At 44.8% G+C, this 16,302-nt stretch overlaps 7 protein-coding genes across 7 annotated transcripts; 3 read left to right on the top strand and 4 right to left on the bottom strand.

Annotated features, from left to right (window-relative positions):
- Positions 1 to 204: 204 nt before the first annotated feature.
- Positions 205 to 3,153, bottom strand: I206_104516 (uncharacterized protein; the record flags this gene model as incomplete). Its single annotated transcript, XM_070202965.1, has 11 exons — positions 205 to 436; positions 497 to 1,077; positions 1,129 to 1,354; positions 1,405 to 1,464; positions 1,526 to 1,779; positions 1,839 to 1,906; positions 2,014 to 2,277; positions 2,345 to 2,570; positions 2,632 to 2,871; positions 2,931 to 2,985; positions 3,044 to 3,153. The coding sequence occupies 11 exons, from the start codon at positions 3,151 to 3,153 to the stop codon at positions 205 to 207; spliced, it is 2,316 nt and encodes a 771-aa protein (XP_070059066.1).
- A 485-nt stretch (positions 3,154 to 3,638) lies between these two features.
- On the bottom strand, positions 3,639 to 8,153 carry I206_104515 (urea carboxylase; the record flags this gene model as incomplete). Its single annotated transcript, XM_019153811.1, has 15 exons — positions 3,639 to 3,745; positions 3,805 to 4,258; positions 4,318 to 4,379; positions 4,437 to 4,522; positions 4,576 to 4,921; positions 4,981 to 5,119; positions 5,169 to 5,471; positions 5,547 to 5,746; positions 5,799 to 6,916; positions 6,970 to 7,017; positions 7,075 to 7,150; positions 7,204 to 7,495; positions 7,552 to 7,629; positions 7,697 to 7,830; positions 7,886 to 8,153. The coding sequence occupies 15 exons, from the start codon at positions 8,151 to 8,153 to the stop codon at positions 3,639 to 3,641; spliced, it is 3,711 nt and encodes a 1,236-aa protein (XP_019012551.1).
- A 366-nt stretch (positions 8,154 to 8,519) lies between these two features.
- Positions 8,520 to 9,474, top strand: I206_104514 (uncharacterized protein; the record flags this gene model as incomplete). Its single annotated transcript, XM_019153810.1, has 4 exons — positions 8,520 to 8,742; positions 8,793 to 8,868; positions 8,919 to 9,000; positions 9,061 to 9,474. 4 exons carry the CDS (start codon positions 8,520 to 8,522, stop codon positions 9,472 to 9,474), a joined length of 795 nt encoding a protein of 264 aa, XP_019012550.1.
- Positions 9,475 to 10,110: 636 nt separating this feature from the next.
- I206_104513 (uncharacterized protein) lies at positions 10,111 to 11,829 on the top strand (the record flags this gene model as incomplete). The annotated part of the gene is made up of 6 exons (XM_019153809.1): positions 10,111 to 10,378; positions 10,438 to 10,688; positions 10,738 to 10,993; positions 11,053 to 11,320; positions 11,386 to 11,483; positions 11,540 to 11,829. 6 exons carry the CDS (start codon positions 10,111 to 10,113, stop codon positions 11,827 to 11,829), a joined length of 1,431 nt encoding a protein of 476 aa, XP_019012549.1.
- Positions 11,830 to 12,146: 317 nt separating this feature from the next.
- On the bottom strand, positions 12,147 to 12,778 carry I206_104512 (uncharacterized protein; the record flags this gene model as incomplete). Its single annotated transcript, XM_019153808.1, has 3 exons — positions 12,147 to 12,327; positions 12,386 to 12,537; positions 12,599 to 12,778. The coding sequence occupies 3 exons, from the start codon at positions 12,776 to 12,778 to the stop codon at positions 12,147 to 12,149; spliced, it is 513 nt and encodes a 170-aa protein (XP_019012548.1).
- A 412-nt stretch (positions 12,779 to 13,190) lies between these two features.
- I206_104511 (uncharacterized protein) lies at positions 13,191 to 13,795 on the top strand (the record flags this gene model as incomplete). The annotated part of the gene is made up of 4 exons (XM_019153807.1): positions 13,191 to 13,301; positions 13,362 to 13,523; positions 13,590 to 13,710; positions 13,770 to 13,795. The coding sequence occupies 4 exons, from the start codon at positions 13,191 to 13,193 to the stop codon at positions 13,793 to 13,795; spliced, it is 420 nt and encodes a 139-aa protein (XP_019012547.1).
- A 218-nt stretch (positions 13,796 to 14,013) lies between these two features.
- I206_104510 (uncharacterized protein) lies at positions 14,014 to 16,278 on the bottom strand (the record flags this gene model as incomplete). Its single annotated transcript, XM_019153806.1, has 11 exons — positions 14,014 to 14,283; positions 14,364 to 14,464; positions 14,524 to 14,701; positions 14,769 to 14,851; positions 14,911 to 14,961; positions 15,028 to 15,152; positions 15,220 to 15,303; positions 15,358 to 15,420; positions 15,485 to 15,625; positions 15,693 to 15,915; positions 15,981 to 16,278. 11 exons carry the CDS (start codon positions 16,276 to 16,278, stop codon positions 14,014 to 14,016), a joined length of 1,617 nt encoding a protein of 538 aa, XP_019012546.1.
- Positions 16,279 to 16,302: the final 24 nt, after the last annotated feature.

The following is a 16,302-nucleotide window of genomic DNA, read 5'->3' as shown; positions in this document are numbered from 1 at the left end:
GCGGGATCAATGTGGGTAGCGCTCCATAGGCGTTGCAGTCGTGGTATCTATTATACAATGATTTCCTTCCTTGCTTTCCTTCCCTCTCTGTCAGCTTAGTCGGCACAGCTCGGATAAGATTTTGAATATTCCACTGGGCTCGGTTATGTCTCCAATCGCAGATGACATTGATAGTATACAAAAACTACGGATGCAATACAAGAATCAGTGGTACCCCTGATTGAAGTCGAATTGCAGAGGATCCTCCACATCTAAATGAGGTCTCAGTATATTATCTAAGAGCGCCTGGGTATCTCTATCTAGTTCAAAACCGTTAGGATCCCATACCGTGTGTGGCGGCTGATCAAACGTGCGATTAGGATTTGGCATCAGGGTGTTTATAATCGAGGGTAAAGCGGATGCATCGAAGCTGGACGTTATGGGGTTGTAGAGATAGCTGTACCAGAAACAAAAGTCAATACCAGCGAGGAGTTAACGCAGAGGAAGCGAGATTTACCTGTTATTCCCCAACCCACTGCCCACAGCATTCATATTCATCCACGCATTCGATCCTTCTAACATCCCATTTGCAGTCGGTGGCGGCGAGGCATTGCTTGAGTTCACTGATACCGGTGCGGGCAAGACCATGTTGGGGTCCACAACAGGTCCGGGTATTGAGGGTTTGAATGCAGTCGATGGTATCTGCTCATAAGCGATGTTTTGTGCAGTCATTGGCATTTGATTCTGAGTGTGGGGATGTCGTTGAGGCTCCAGATTCATCTGATCGATCTGTTGCGTCAGACGGTTTGATCCCATCGATAGCCCATATTCAGAAAGCAGGTTCTCTAAGAGCATCTGTTGATGCTTAGCAGCCGGCCAGGAAACAGCCATGAGTTTCATTAATTTGATGCACTCTTGTGCCCTTAGAAGAGCTTCGCTCTGCTTCTTTGGACCTTGCGAGCTAGCTAACGATAGCAGATGGGTTGTACCAGCAATAAAGCAACACTGAATAGCTGTCGGTGGACAATACCGCAAGTTATGGAAACGATGCCAAGTTTGCAGCAAGCCAATCATATGCAATGCCGCTTTGTCGCATTGCTGGATATCGGTTGGTCAGTGTGGTTTCGATTTGTGTTGATTGGTACTCACCTTGACAGCCCAAGCCGCGGTTGAAGTCCCTGATGCTGCAGCACTATCACTGTTCGCGCCATTTGGCAAAGGGGCGAGAGGTCGATAAAACGGTCGATGGAGGAGAATGACGAGCCAGGCATGGGATAAGTGCATCATCAGGATATGGGGTAACCCATTCTTTGGAGCATGGTTGTGGAACGTCAGGGACGGAGGGAGGCTTTCTAACCAAGTACTTAAAGAAAGACTGTTTGGAAAAATCAGCAAAAGTACGGCCCACTTCATGCCGCAACGAACCTGATCTCGCTGATTACTCCGGTTCGGATCAAAGTTGACATGTCTGCCTTTATACCATACCTGAAGGAATTTGCAATTGTTTAGCTGAAAAATTCTGAACCGGGGCATCGAGCATACTCACAAAGTATTCATGATTCTCTCTCCAATCTGCATTAACTTGACAGTATGCACGAAAGTAGTACTTATCATACCTGGTTGTGCTTTTAAGCTACAATCTATGCCAGTTGGAGGTTGTTCCGGCGTCCAAAGCAGCTGATCAAGCTCTTCGTCAACTGTGGGTGGTGAGGCGGTGAACTCGGGCAGTGAGATAGATCTTCCGATATATGGAGCCCATAATCCTTCTTGTACGAATGTCGTCCAAAACGTCACATTGCGCTGGAAGCTTCAAATCAGCTAAAGAGATACAGTCGGTATGTCATGAAGGTGTGACTCACGTCTCTTGCTTGGGCCGAAGTCACGTTACCCTTCTTGAGCAACCTCGTATCATCCATATTCAATCCCACTAGCATTGTCAGCAACAACTCGTAAAAGTTTACGACTCACAAGCTACTCCGGTTCTCAACGCTTGACCAATATAAAGCCAACCCAAATTGTGCTCTGCAGACAGACTGTGATATGAGGCCAGATGCGCGAAAGCTTGTACTGTAGCGACTGTAGGGTTCATTCCCTCGTAATCGATAAAATCTTTAGCCTTTTTGGCAAAAACCCTCCTAATCTCTGATGTCCTCAAGAATGCTTCATCACTGAATCCCAAAGCTATCGCTAAAATGGCGTTGTGCAGCATTGGTGAGTAATGAGGTGTCTTGACATCGCTGTTCGTATAAAGTGCTGTGTGAAGGTCTTGTCGGAATAAGATCGGGTTACTCCGTTGACCTATTTGAAAATGAATAATCAAAAGATAAGCTCTTTGATAGCAACCGAAAACGACCGAAATGCTTACCCCAAGAAGCATAAAACTGAAAGAACCGGTTGATAGCCTGATCATGTTGTTCTTCCGTGATGTACACATCCTGTGGGAGGTGTCTGGCGTATCCATAAGGAAGTGGATCTGGCGATTCCGGTGACATCTCATGGTTCAGCCGGACATCATCGTGACTGTATTTGCCCAAGTGTCGGAATGCCGATGTAGGACCATGAACCTGTAGTTCACCAGTCTCACCTTCAACCTGTCGTGATAATCATTTTCAACTCCAGCTCACAGTGATAGCGGGAGGTAATGTCGCTCACTATATGATCTTGTGACCATTCCCTGATATCTCCTGATGGTTCATCAACAATATCCTTCTTCCTCTCCCCTGCTTCTTCATCGGACCCATCCTTGACGTCACTTGGTCCGGCTGACCCAGGATCTAACCCATGTTCCCTCAGAAGCCTTTCCAAGTCTTGTACACGGGTGGTGAGAGCTTGTACTTGCTGGCGAGATAACGGTTTCCGGTAATCTTCTCGTGGTTCCCAATAACACTCATCCTGTATTGTTTCGTCAGGTACAGAAGAAAGTCGTGCATAGACACACACCAGTCACTCACCTTATACACAGCACATGTGGTACAAGAGGGTTTTACTCCATCGCATTTGCATCTCCTAGATCATAATCTCGATCAGCCCACATTTATCGATAACAAAGTCAATTTCAATTTACCTTCTTCTACACGGCTCACAAGCCTTTCCTACATTAGTTCGCTTCTTCTTTGGTCTGCTAGCTGTATCTGCATTGTACACGGGTGGGTTGGAAGATTCACCGGTCGGCATGGCGTTTCGTCTATACGTAGGAGTCTGAAACATATACCATAGAAAGCAAGCATATAGAGATTAAATGATGATACTAAATGTACGGAATCGAATATGAGATTAAGGCCGGATCTCATTTGACCGGAAATATGGAGGAAATTAATTATGTTAGGTTGTGTTCTAGCATCAAGCAGCAGCCGAGACTAGTATTTCTTATTTAAGAAAAAACTAGGCACTGAATTACTGTATTATCTCCACATTTCGGACCTCGCTTAACTGGGACGCCCCTGGCGCCGTATACTCGACTCTTCTTGCTATCCCACATGTCACGCTCCTCAACGGCCCAAGTGGTATTTCGGGATGCATAATCGATTCTAGGTAGACCCGAAAGATCGGTAACATCGGTTCCACTTTAATATACATTCGCATACAAGGAATTACAATATCAATCCGTTCTCGAAGTTGGTGCTTATGTTACAATGAAAAGTAGGCATGCCCCAGAGCGACTAGGCTGCAAGACTCAAAACCACTTGTCCTGGATCCAAAACAGTTCCAGGGGGAGAAACAATTTTTTTCACCTTCTTTCCGTCCATACTGGCGTCGGCTCGCACAGCTGCGAAGCACAACAATGTCAGCTCGTGATAGGTAATCTATAATTTGGGTCAAACATACCGATTTCCATTTTCATAGCTTCAAGTATAGCTACCACTTGGCCATCCTTCACAACATCGCCAACATTGACATTGACCTTCCACACACTGGACGTCATGGGTGCAATAACAGGAATGGATTCACCTTCCGCCTCACTGGAATCACCATTTTCAGCAGCGTTTTGGGCCTGTTTCTCTCTCCAGGCAGCTATCAGTCGGTTCTCTTCCTGAGTAGCAGCCTTAGTTGCTGAATTACGCTTCTTTTCGAATTCTTCGGTTTCTTCCGCTATCGATTCGATGAATTTTCCGTACGCAACGGGGTCAAATGAGGTATTTTCGATATCGAATGTCAACCGACCAGTCTTGAACTGCTCATAGATTGCGTCAAATTCTTCTTGATTGACTTCGTAGAATTGGATCTGATCAAATTCTCGCAGTAGCCATGGCTGCTCGAACTGCGGTTTGGCGGCGTGAGGCTGATGCACAATCAGGTCAACAACGGGACCATGAGGAACCAGATGATCTTTCGACTCACATCCCATGTGGACAACGTCCTGCCCCATAGCTGATATCCTCCGGGTGACTCAAGGGGGTATACTATTCAACTATGTAAGAGAATATACTAGTAGAGAGACAGACTGATAGGATACTCACTGACTGTTAATGGTCCTCCTAAACCAAAAGTACCTTCGGCAGTGAATGCGCGAACTGGATTGTATTTTTGCGCAACATATACCAGTCTGAGACCATCTATCAGACCTTCAACTCGAATAAAGCGATAGGATAAGCTCACCTGGGATCAAGAGGCAACATCAAGGGTGTACCGGCTAGGAAACTGACTTCGACTACCAGTTGAGGACAAGTAACAACCGATTTGGCAGCGGTCTCGCGATCGTTTATACCATTGGCTTTGGCTATGTATTCCATATTATCCGGAAGATAAACAGCTGAATCTCGAACCGTTGCCATGTAGTCCGTCACAGCCTTCTTGGAAAGCGGGTCATCAAGTAAGATTGGGAATTTGAATATCCGACTAGGCAGCGGCTCTAGAGACGATCCCAGTGATTCTTCTAATTCCACTAGTCTGTGGAGCATCTCCTTTTGGGTTGTTTTCAGCGAGTCGAATTGGACACAATACGCTAAGAGAGTCGCGGTCAGTCAGTCGTCAATCGCAGGAAGACGGTAACAGGCAACCCACATCGAGCGCATCCAATCACTGCTATTATACCTTCCACTTCGCCTGAATTTATGTTGTTGAGCCTATGCTGTATATGAGCTCGAGTAAGAGCTTTAGCTGTCATAGGTCCGTAGGTGACGTGGATATGACAATCACCAGCCTGCAAAACCATCAGCGACATCCCAACAAGCTACGAAACAACAGCTCACCTGTCTATATTTGACCTCGACCGTTTTCTTAGCTGCATTAGCAGGAGTTTGATGTAATATAGTCTCCTCCCAATCTTCGGGCAATTCTGTATTTATCGGAACCAGATCGTTCACCGACTTTCCATCAACGAATTCCTTGATTTGGGAAATGTATTCTTCCGACCGCTTCCTCAAGACAAGAGCAGAGTCCCAAGATATCCTCTTAAACCTAATCGAATCACCAGGACGACATTGGCCTAATCGCCAGAAGTCCGCTCGGACGATCGTTGTTGTAGTGGCAAGACCTCCAGCCATAGGCGCATCCTAAATTCACCAGATCAGCAACGGGTATTTTGCTGCTGAAACGCTGAAACGAAAACAAGAACAACAATAACATACTATTGGAAGGACAACTGGGTCATCTCCGTTCCAATTCAAACCACCATAGGAGTACGGCTCATCGATGACATTCGCGGGATGACTGCCTCCTTCCCCACCGTCTTCTCTCGCCCAAGTAAGCCTCGGTCCCTTTAATCGATAACCAGATCGAGTGGCGTTGTGGGATATCTTCCATTCGGTTTCGTAGAGCACCTTGCGGTCTGCGAAATTTATGAGCTCGAGACATTGCTCACTCTGGCGCCCAAGACTTACCGTCTTCTGTGGTAAATTCAGGTTCATCGTGAGGACCGGGCATGACGTATAACTCCCACTTGTTTCTCCACAAGGCATCTAATCGAGCGCTCTGTGGAATCGAGATGAGCTGATGATCTTTGACCCATTCTTCGGTGCTTGGGTCTAGATCGAGACTATCGTTCGGTAACAGATGTCTGCCTTGTACACCACCCAATTTCAAGGTGGTAGTGGTTGATTTGGATCCAAGATAAACGGGAATTGTAGGGAAACCACCTTTGATAGCGATATAACTTCTGCATCCGGAAGATACCATTCCAAGTTTGAACTTTTTCCCAGCGGGGACTAGTAATTGAGAGTACATGTCTGCCTTTTCACCATCAATAGTGACATCCACTACACCCCCAGTAACTGCTACGATGGCAGGAGCATGGAAAAAGAGTTCCGGTCCTACCAAGGTAACTTCTAAGGCTTCTGTATTTTCGTCATTTCCGACCAGGATATTAGCTACCCTGAATGAGATTGGGTCCATAGGTCCACTCTCGGGAACTCCATTACCTACGCCTTTTCTAGCTGGCAAGTCTTGTACTGTTGTGTAAGCCCCACCAGAGATGACATCAACTGTTGTCGGGGAAAATTTAAAGTGATCGCTGGTGAGAAATGCTGTAGTCGTGTCACCAATTTTGAATGCTTCTGATCCTACGATGGCTGCGAGGTATTGGAAGTTTGTAGGACATCCTTGTACTTTGGATTTGGTTAAAGTCGACAACATCTTTTCCGTGGCTTGATCATGCGAGTTTCGATCCCACACGATAACTTTGGCTATCATGGGGTCGTAGAAGGGAGAGATGTTGGTTCCGGATTGGATCCACGTATCAACCCTAACGCCAGGCGCCTCATACCAATCAACGTGCTGAAGAAGACCAGGGGAAGGAGCGAAATTTCTTGACGGTACTTCCGCGTAAACTCTAGCTTCTATGGCGAACCCAGTAGGACTTTCTTTCTGAAGAGCTTGTAGGGCCTTGATATCTAGTCCACCGTTTCCTCTAGCTTGCATTTCAGCTTGTTGCAGCATCAGAGATACGAGATCAACGTTGTAACACATTTCCGTGATGCCGTGTTCGACTTGCAATCGAGTACTACACCGCAAATCAGCTAAGACTTCGCCTTACCCATGACACTTCACACTCACTTCATTTCTAAGAAGTAGAACGAGCCATCTGTGTCATCCACCAGAAACCTAATACGCGCACCCTTTGTTAGTACGAGACGGCAAGTGAATTGAGATCAAACTTACTCGACGGTTCCTGCACTTCCATAGTTTACGCTACTTGCTAAGGATACCGCACAACTCGTCAAACGATCTCTCATTTCTGCTGTCGCTGTCAGTACGCCATTCGGCTGCGAGAGACACCGAGCAACTCACCAGGTCTTTTATGCACGAAAGGCGAAGGACACTCCTCTACTACTTTTTGGTGCCTCCTTTGTATACTACATTCTCGTTCACCAAAATGCACTGCTCCTCCCAACCCATTCCCAAATACCTGAACTTCTACATGTCTCGACTTGGCAACATACTTTTCCATGAACATTGAAGTGTTTTTGAACAGTGTCGCTCCTCGAGCGGTAACGGATGCAAAAGCAGCTTCTATCTCTGACTCGTTCCAGCATATCTGCAAGCCCATTCCTCCTCCTCCTGCTGTGGCTTTCAACATTATCTGGTTTATCTATCAGCACGAGAAGGAGAGTTGCAGAGCTTAGAAGGTTGACTTACAGGATATCCGATCTTATTAGCCGCTGCTAAAGCCTCATCCGCCGACTTCAAGAGGTCTGTTCCGGAGATGACTGGTACCTGTAATACAGATATATACCCACAGGTTAGTCACCATTTTGAAACACTCGCAATGTGTGCAACGTACTCCGGCTTGAACTGCAAGTTCACGAGCAGTATGCTTGAGTCCGAACTGAGTTATCACGCTTGACGATGGTCCGACCCATGTCAACCCAGCTGCTTCCACCTTTTCCGCAAAACCGTCATTCTCAGATAAGAAACCTTTCAATCGATGTCAGCTAAAAACATGGCAAGCGAGAATGCATTGATAGCTCACCATATCCCGGTATCACTGCATTGGCTCCACTCTTTCTTGCTATGTCCAGCACATCTTCCTCCGTTATATATGCCGTCTGATCGTTACCAGGTAACAACCAAGCTTCATCCGCTAATCTAACATGTGCACTAGATCGATCTGCCTTTGAGTATATTGCAATACTGACAAGGCCTAGCTCTTTACATGATCTGATTATACGACATGCAATTTCACCCCTGTTCGCGATTAAGACTTTGCGTATACGCTGAAAAGAGTCTATGGTGAGCATTTTGTGAACGATGAAAACGTACTTGTACAGATTTGGTGGAAGAGGAAACGCGGGGCAACTGCAGTTTAAATGAAATCGCTGAGAAATGACCGGCTTACTTGTTTTACACGTTATCATAGGATAAACCTCGCTTAATCCCCTTCCCATTGGAATAGCATGCCGTTTGTGCCTGTCCCAACGTACTCTCCGCCCAGTTTCCGTGGAGCATGGACTTTAATCTGAGGTATCTGTAACTTATTCTTTCGCTTACCTTTGTCAGCCGGGGTATCTAGCTCCGAATGTATGTCTGAAAGATAGCCGCGATGGTGTATTTACTTCATTCTGAGTGATGTTTACTTTTTCATCCTCAATTCTACATCAAGCAAAATGGTCAACAGCACAGGCAGTAGCTCTCAAACCCTCATTGATAAAGTCGAGATCAATGTCGATTGCGGCGAGGCGTTTGGATCTTGGGAAGGGGGACCCGATGAAGCATTGATGCCTCTCATCGACGCGGCTAATGTAGCCTGTGGAGGACATGCAGGAGATCCAGTAATTATGAGGAGGACCGTCGCTTTGGCGAAGAGATATGGAGTCAAGGTCGGAGCTCGTGAGTGGTTTGTATCTTTGCAGGAGATGCTCTACTGACCGTCCCTTTAGATCCTGGATTCCCGGACAAAGCTGGCTTTGGGAGGAGAGTGTTGGTAATGTCTGCAGAACAAGCATATGCTGAAATGTAAGTGGGTGTGGTGGCGCGAGGAGCGACGCTGACGTTTGTGTGTATAGGCTGTATCAAGTGGGTTCATTGAAGGTTTTCCTGGACGAGGCAGGGGTACCGTTGAATCACATCAAACCCCATGGCATGTGGGTAAGTCAACGATTTATGCCGTATCTTTGTCACGGAAGTTCCGCTGATAGTCTTTGCTAGTATATCATGATGCAAGACAATGAGGAGTTAAATGATGCATCCATGCGAGCGATTAGTCACTTCAAAGTACCAGTATATGGAATGCCCAACACTTTACACGAATCTGGTGCCAAGAAATATGGTATTCCTTTCATCCCTGAAGCATTTGTAGACGTCAACTATGATAACAAAGGGGTGTTACTGGGTGTTCCCGGGAGCAGGAAGATGACTACGGACGACATATATCAAGCAGCAGCTTCATTAGCCAAGAAAGGGCTGGTGCCTGCTGTAGATTATTCTTTGGTTGATGTAGGGGTAAAAGGTCAGCCTTTTACAATTTGTCTGCATTCAGATTTCAAGACTTGTAAGGAGAACATTGCCGCTGCACGGAAAGCCGTCGATGAAGTGAACAACGAGTTGTACAATAGTCCGTGATCCTTTGTATTAGATGCATAGTTGCTGCTTTCGATACCACCATAGCTTCCACCCGTGACGGCAATCGAGTATGATCAATTCTAGTCGTCCAGACTTATGACATCCAACGAGCATGGCAGATCGCTATCTATGTTACCGATGGTGGGATGCTACCGGACCGTACATATGAGCGACCCTTATCGGCAAAATTTCCTAGCGATATCGTTGGATCCAGTGATACGGTTCTCGCCGTCTCCTGTCACTTTCCGAGGTGGGACTCCCCGGACCACGGAAAGAAGAATAGCATAGAACAATCACATGATAAGCTAAAGATAAAGAAGAAACGACGTATCACAGATAGCGCGGAGGGATAGGAGAGGTGGACGCAATCATTTCCGATCGCCAAATAACGTAATGTCAGGGTGGGCGTTAGGAATATGACCGTTAATAGCCCTCTCCTATAATAATGATCCCCGGAAGATGAGCGGAAAACGTTACAAGCGAATGCTAGACCTTGATTCGAGCATCATCAATATCTTTCAATTGCGATAAGGCTTGGTTCCCCACACTACAACGAGTACTTATATACCTACAGGTCTACTTCTTTCAAGACATGTTCGCCAACTCAAACATCCTTACCAACGATCTACTGGCAACATGAGCGACGTCGAGAAAAACCTAAACGATCATTCAGCTTCAGGAAGCTTGGATACACAAACTATCCCAGTTCCTGAAGGTGGCAAGTACGACATCGATGATGCAGATCACGATGCTGTGTTTGGTGTGCGAAAGGAGGGTGCCGTCAATTACAGATCAATGGGATGGATTCAAGCTACCATTGTAATGTTGAAGACTATCATCGCATTGGGTGTTTTGGCGATGCCTACCGTATTATCGGCTACAGGAGGTGTACCTGGAGCTCTGAGTAAGTCCCATAACCAGATATACTGCATCATGTTTTCTGATTCATGGATTCATCTTCAGTCATTCTCGTTATTGGTCTCATTACCACTTGGACCGGTCATGTGGTCGGTTTATTCAAGAAGAACCACCCTGAAGTCTACTCCATGGATGGTGTAGGATACATTCTAGGTGGAAAATGGGGGCGAGAATTTTTCACTATCGCCTACCCAATGTTCATGATTTTCTTATCTGGTTCTGGTTTCGTCGCTATCTCTATTGCGTTCAACGCTGTTACTGCCTATGGTACCTGCACGGTAGCTTGGGTTGTCGTTGTACGTGCAGCCTTTCAACTAATTTGACACGACGCTGACCGTTCTATAGGCAATGGTTGGTACATTCGCTCTCGCTTCGATCCAAACCTTGAGCAAGGTATCCATTCTAGGATGGGTTGGCTTCGTCTCGGTCATGGCTGCAATTTTAATCATCACGATAGCTGTCGGAATCCAAGATCGACCTTCGGCTGCCCCTCAAACTGGACCATGGGATAAGGATATCTCCGCGGTTAACCATCAAGGAACCTTCTTAGGGGGGATGGGAGCTGTTTCTACAGTCGTATTCTCTTATTCAGGTACTCCAGGTCAGTCGAAGTTCAATGACTACCTGTATCAATACCCCGTGCTGACTCCACATACGTAGCTTTCTTCAACGTTGTTGGTGAGATGAGAAAACCAAGAGATTACGATCGATCTCTATACTGCTGTCAATCAATCGTAACTGCTACCTACTTGACTATCGGTATCGTTGTCTACTATTTCTGCGGTCAATATTTGGCCAATCCTGCATTGGGATCCGCCGGAGTTATCATCAAAAAGGTTGCCTATGCTGTCGCTCTCCCCGGTCTATTCGTCTCGGTCACCATTTACACTCATGTCGGTGCTAAGATGATCTTCGTCAGATTTTTGAGGTGAGTAATTGGTCTAGTTTTACTTGATTGGCTGGGCGGGCGTAGCTGACTTGCATATCATACAGGGGCTCTGAACATTTGACAGCTCACACTTTCACCCATTGGGCTGTGTGGCTTGGAACCGTTGCTGGTTGTGTGACCCTTTCTTTCATCTTGGCCGAAGGTGAGTCGCGTGTCGGACGATCGTTTGATGATCCATAAGCTCACCTACCAATATAGCTATCCCCTTCTTCGGTGACCTTGTCAACCTTATCGGTGCGACTTTGGGTACTCTTATGTGCATGATAGCTTGTGGTTGGATGTGGCTTCACGATAATCTTCCTCGACGAAAGACCGACAAATCATTGTATTACAAGATGCTCGTTGTCCTCAACGTTGCTATCATCATTGCTGGCTTCTTCATCGTGATAACAGGTACTTGGAGTGCGGTAGTTGCCATCAGAAAATCATATTCTACTGGCTTAATCACCAGCCCCTTCTCTTGTGCCGATAACAGTAATTCCAGTTAGACTCCAGTTAGGCCTGCCCTCCATCCTTGTTTCTTAGATATTTAGAATAGGTCTAACGGTAAATACGTATATTATAGTTCATGACGTTGTTAATGCATATTCAAACATGAAGACTCTGAGAATCATCGAAAGCGCTCGTTGCGCAAATATTCCGCGCAAAGAATGGTTACTGTTGACATCTTATAACTACACAGCACATACAACAATACCTTACTGTTCAATGCTCAGATATCATGACCTATCATCTCTCGAATGACAATCGCATAATACAATACTCCTACGCAATACTATCATCTGACCCTCGAGTGGTTCTCATTCTATACAACTCTCCTGACTTTTCCAGTCTCTACTTCGTACACCCAGCCACTGACGGGTACATCCTCAGGGACTAGTGAACTTCTTTTCAAGTAATCTATGTCGTCTCCGACAGCCGCCTCGAGATCAGGGAACGGCAAGAAATCCAGCTTGAGATCCTTTAGCTCTTTGCTTGCTTGTCCACTTCCCGACAGAGGATGGTTAGCAAGCTATTTCCAGTCCGCGAATCAATGCTCCTTACCCAAGATTATTATCAACTACACTGTACGCATCCTTGTTCTCAAAAGTTAACATTCCACAACCTGTATGTTTGATCAAAATTATCTCCCGAGTAGCTAACAATTGTTGTGAAATGACGATTGATCGTAAAGCATCCTTAGCAGATGCTCCGGCCTAAATCAAGAACCATCTCAGATTGTCATCGATGGTTGAGTCTAGAAGCATACGCGCTTACATTCCTGATAATATGAGCGTCACCCAGATCAATTCCGAATGCTGCAGCTGGATCAATCCTAGCGTCCATACAAGTGAGAATGAGGTACTTTTTGGCAGGTGGTAATGCTAGATGACCTTTAACAAATGAACTTGCATATTCTGCATTCTTCGCTTTCAGGTTTTCGGTGAGCTGAGTCATTTTGTTGGTTGATTGAACAGTCTACAAAGGATGTCGAAACTCTGCAAGATCATGTCAGTTGCGTTTTATATATAGCTGCTAAATCGAATTGGAATCGATGTCGCCATCAATTCAACCATTACGATAAATTGCCAATATCTTGTTAACGACGCCATCCATAAGAAGCGGATAAATCAGTGTTCTAAGGTGCAGTACGTGTATCTCTCTCCTGACTCATGCTAAATCAATACGATGCAAGTTCGCCTAGCAGTATGTAGCAGGTGACAAACGACTGACAACTTAGGAATGTTAAGAGGTACCGTTAGATGACGTAATTAACCGATCGCAAGTCGGTAAGATAGACAAGCTGGAGATTGGTTTTGTCGTTCCTCAATAAACTGACATTCCTTGTTCTTCCAAAGAGACCTCAGAAATGGTAGTCAGCGTTGACGGTGGCTGCTTTTGCGGTAGCGTTCGATATCATGTTGAGTTGACTTCTTCGGATGAAGCTCACGGATCCCTCTGTCACTGCAGAAACTGTAAAGTAAGCCAATTTGAATTATGCTATGTTCTGTATATGCTGATTCTTATTTTCTTTGTATAGAAAGCGTACGGAGGTGGATTTATGACAGCAGTGAAAATTCCCATATCATGTTTTTCATATTCAAAGGGAAACGCAAAAGTACATGCCATGGATAATGGATCAGGAGTTCTAGTGACTAGGGAATTTTGTGACATGTGTGGGTCATCGATATTGGAATATCCCGTGAGAATAGTTCCATCTCGTCCATGATATACGTATTGACTTTTGAAAGCTGATTTCTATGTATAGGAAAGTACTAAGGAAACTCATCGCTTCATCACTCTTGGTACATTGGATGATCCCACTAAATTCGAACCGGTGTACGAGATATTTACGAAAGATAGATTGAATTGGGTATCGCCTGTACCGGGTAAGTCATCAAAAATGGGAGATTGTCCTCAGTGATTGTGATTACTGACCGTACCACAGGTGCCAGACAAAGAGCGAAGCTGTGAGAGTAGGAGGGTGATTGGGAAAAATTTAACGAAGACATGTCTTAATATAGCGAGTTCTGAAGTGAGTTGTACTATGCCGTGGAACATTTTTCCTGAACATACGAAATATGCATAAGACTATAACATCACAGTCATCTTGCGTTCATCTCAATACATTACCAATCACCATTTTCTTCTCAACAAGATTTCCTAACCTGGCAAATCCTATCAAAATACAATTATCCCCTCAGATCGGCAGCCTTTTCATCAAACGGGGTTTCCGGCGCAGAACCAGTTTCACTATCTTTTCTCTCATGTTCCGACTCTCCCAGCAGCTTGGCTCTTTTCTTATCTCTGTGATCGAGGTAACCAATGACCAAAGCGGTTATACCTGCAGCTGCAGCGAATCCTGAGGTCGCAAACATACCCTTGTTCACGTATGGTTGCTTCTTAGTAGGGAAAGTGAAAATTGGAACCCATGCGGTGAAGATATACGCGAAAGCGTTCATCTAATAATATGAGCAGACATCGATTAGTGGTGGATTCTTCAAACGCATTGCTCGTTCATTTAGATCAAAACTTGACTTACCATAGCGCTGACATACGCTCTCTTCTCCGGATCATGTCGACTAGTTTCATTGACGAAGGTCCAAACGACTCCAGCAGCTGTACCAGCCAGTGAGGTAAGGTCTGCAGAGTGATCGGTTAGATATATTCTACCAGGAGTGGACGTAGGATCTAGGGCTTACAGAACAGTGCCCATCGTGTACCTCGATTAGCGGGATGTACGGGCGTAGCACCCAGTGCTGCAGGAATGACTACACCAACTAAAGAGGCAAAGACCATTGATGGCCATCTTGCCGATCCGGGAAGAGAATCAGATATCCAGGAAGATGTCAAAGCTCCTACAATCGTTATGATATTGATCTAAGATAAATCGCAATTCTAAATCAGTGATAATGAACAGACGAGATGAAAGAGAGGTACAACTTACACCAAGTGGGATGATGTTAATTTCTGCAACGGAAAATACTGCTGGTTTCCCTTTAACATTATAACTTTTAACCCAGAAGATCACTTTGACCACAAAGTCAGCTGCTTTCTTCCTGCAAATAATTGTTGACTTGTGTACTCACTAGATCCCCCTGCTTGACCGATCTGACCAGCACACAAAAAGTAGAAGGGGACTATGAGTAACAACATTGGCATCCTTAGGTCGACCGCTTGCACTATCCAGCAGACAGGCCACTCACAAAGCCAAACATGCCAAGTACTATGCCATCTCTTGATATCTTTCCATTTGAACAATCCAGTGAAGAATTTTCTTTCAGTTGGCATTCTAGCTCGAGCGAGATCAATATCGGCTTGAGAGAATACCCTAAAACGGTTAGAGATTAACAATATTACCTTCTAGCAAGATACATCAAGATAAAGACGATACTTACCAATTAGGTTTGGCTCTTCCAGGTAATTGAGGCATCGCGAAGAACGTCCATAAAGCACAAGGAAGGGAAATCGCTCCACAAACACTATTTCCGAAGATTAGAACGCGCCCTTTTATGCGATGAAGATTCGAAACTCACATGTACATCCATCTCCATCCAGGCCATCCTCTAGCTCCATCTAGGCCTTCATATACCGCCGCCCTGCGGGAAAAGGGATTTATTTAATCACTTTCCGCATTTTTAAATCACTGTACGGAATACTCACATCAAGAACCCAGAAAATAGAGGACCAACAGATACGAAGATCTGGATTAAAGAATTTCTCCTAGCCAATTCATGTGGTTTGTAATAACTTGAACAGACATACATGACCGCAGGGAAATGTCCAGCTTCGAATAAACCAACGCTAAATTCATATTGAATCATCAACATAAAATGCATTTGAAATTTTATAAATTGACAACAAAACTCACAAGAATCTAACAGCATATAGTTGATTAACAGTCTTGACAGCACTAGTACCAAAAGTGAAAGCTGTCCACGCCAATTCTAAAAATGCGATATATCTCGCAGCATTTACACGAGTAAGTAAAAGATTTGAAGGGATTTGACCAAATACATAAGCTGCACTCCATAAAGCATTTGCAAAATTTAATTCATTTCCATATAATTCAAGATCTTCTTTCATCCCACTATCTAAAAGGAAAGTTAAGAAGTCGAAATTAGTATTTCTTCTTCCCTAACAGAACGTTTTGACTCACTGAATGCATTTGTTATATTAACTTGATCCAAATATCTAATCATAACACCTAAAGCAGCAGAAGAGATTAAAGTAATATCCAATTTCGTTAAAAATTTAGCTTCTTCCTTTGGAACATCCAAAGTTGACCAGATGTAAGATTTCCATGTTTTCTTGGGAGGAATATAGGTATCTACAATAGGAATTAACTCATTATTGAGTGCTCCAGGTTGATTTAGTGTATTCAAAACTGCAGATGATGGGATTTGATTATCATCCTCTCTATTCTTCTCAGCTGAAAGAGAATGTTTTGAGCTCATTTTGATCAAATCGCAGTGATCTGA

This window comes from Kwoniella pini, chromosome 6, assembly GCF_000512605.2.
Source record: "Kwoniella pini CBS 10737 chromosome 6, complete sequence".
Lineage (NCBI taxonomy): Eukaryota > Fungi > Basidiomycota > Tremellomycetes > Tremellales > Cryptococcaceae > Kwoniella > Kwoniella pini.
Note: the sequence above shows the minus strand (reverse complement) of the source record. Positions and strands in the feature narration are given on the sequence as shown.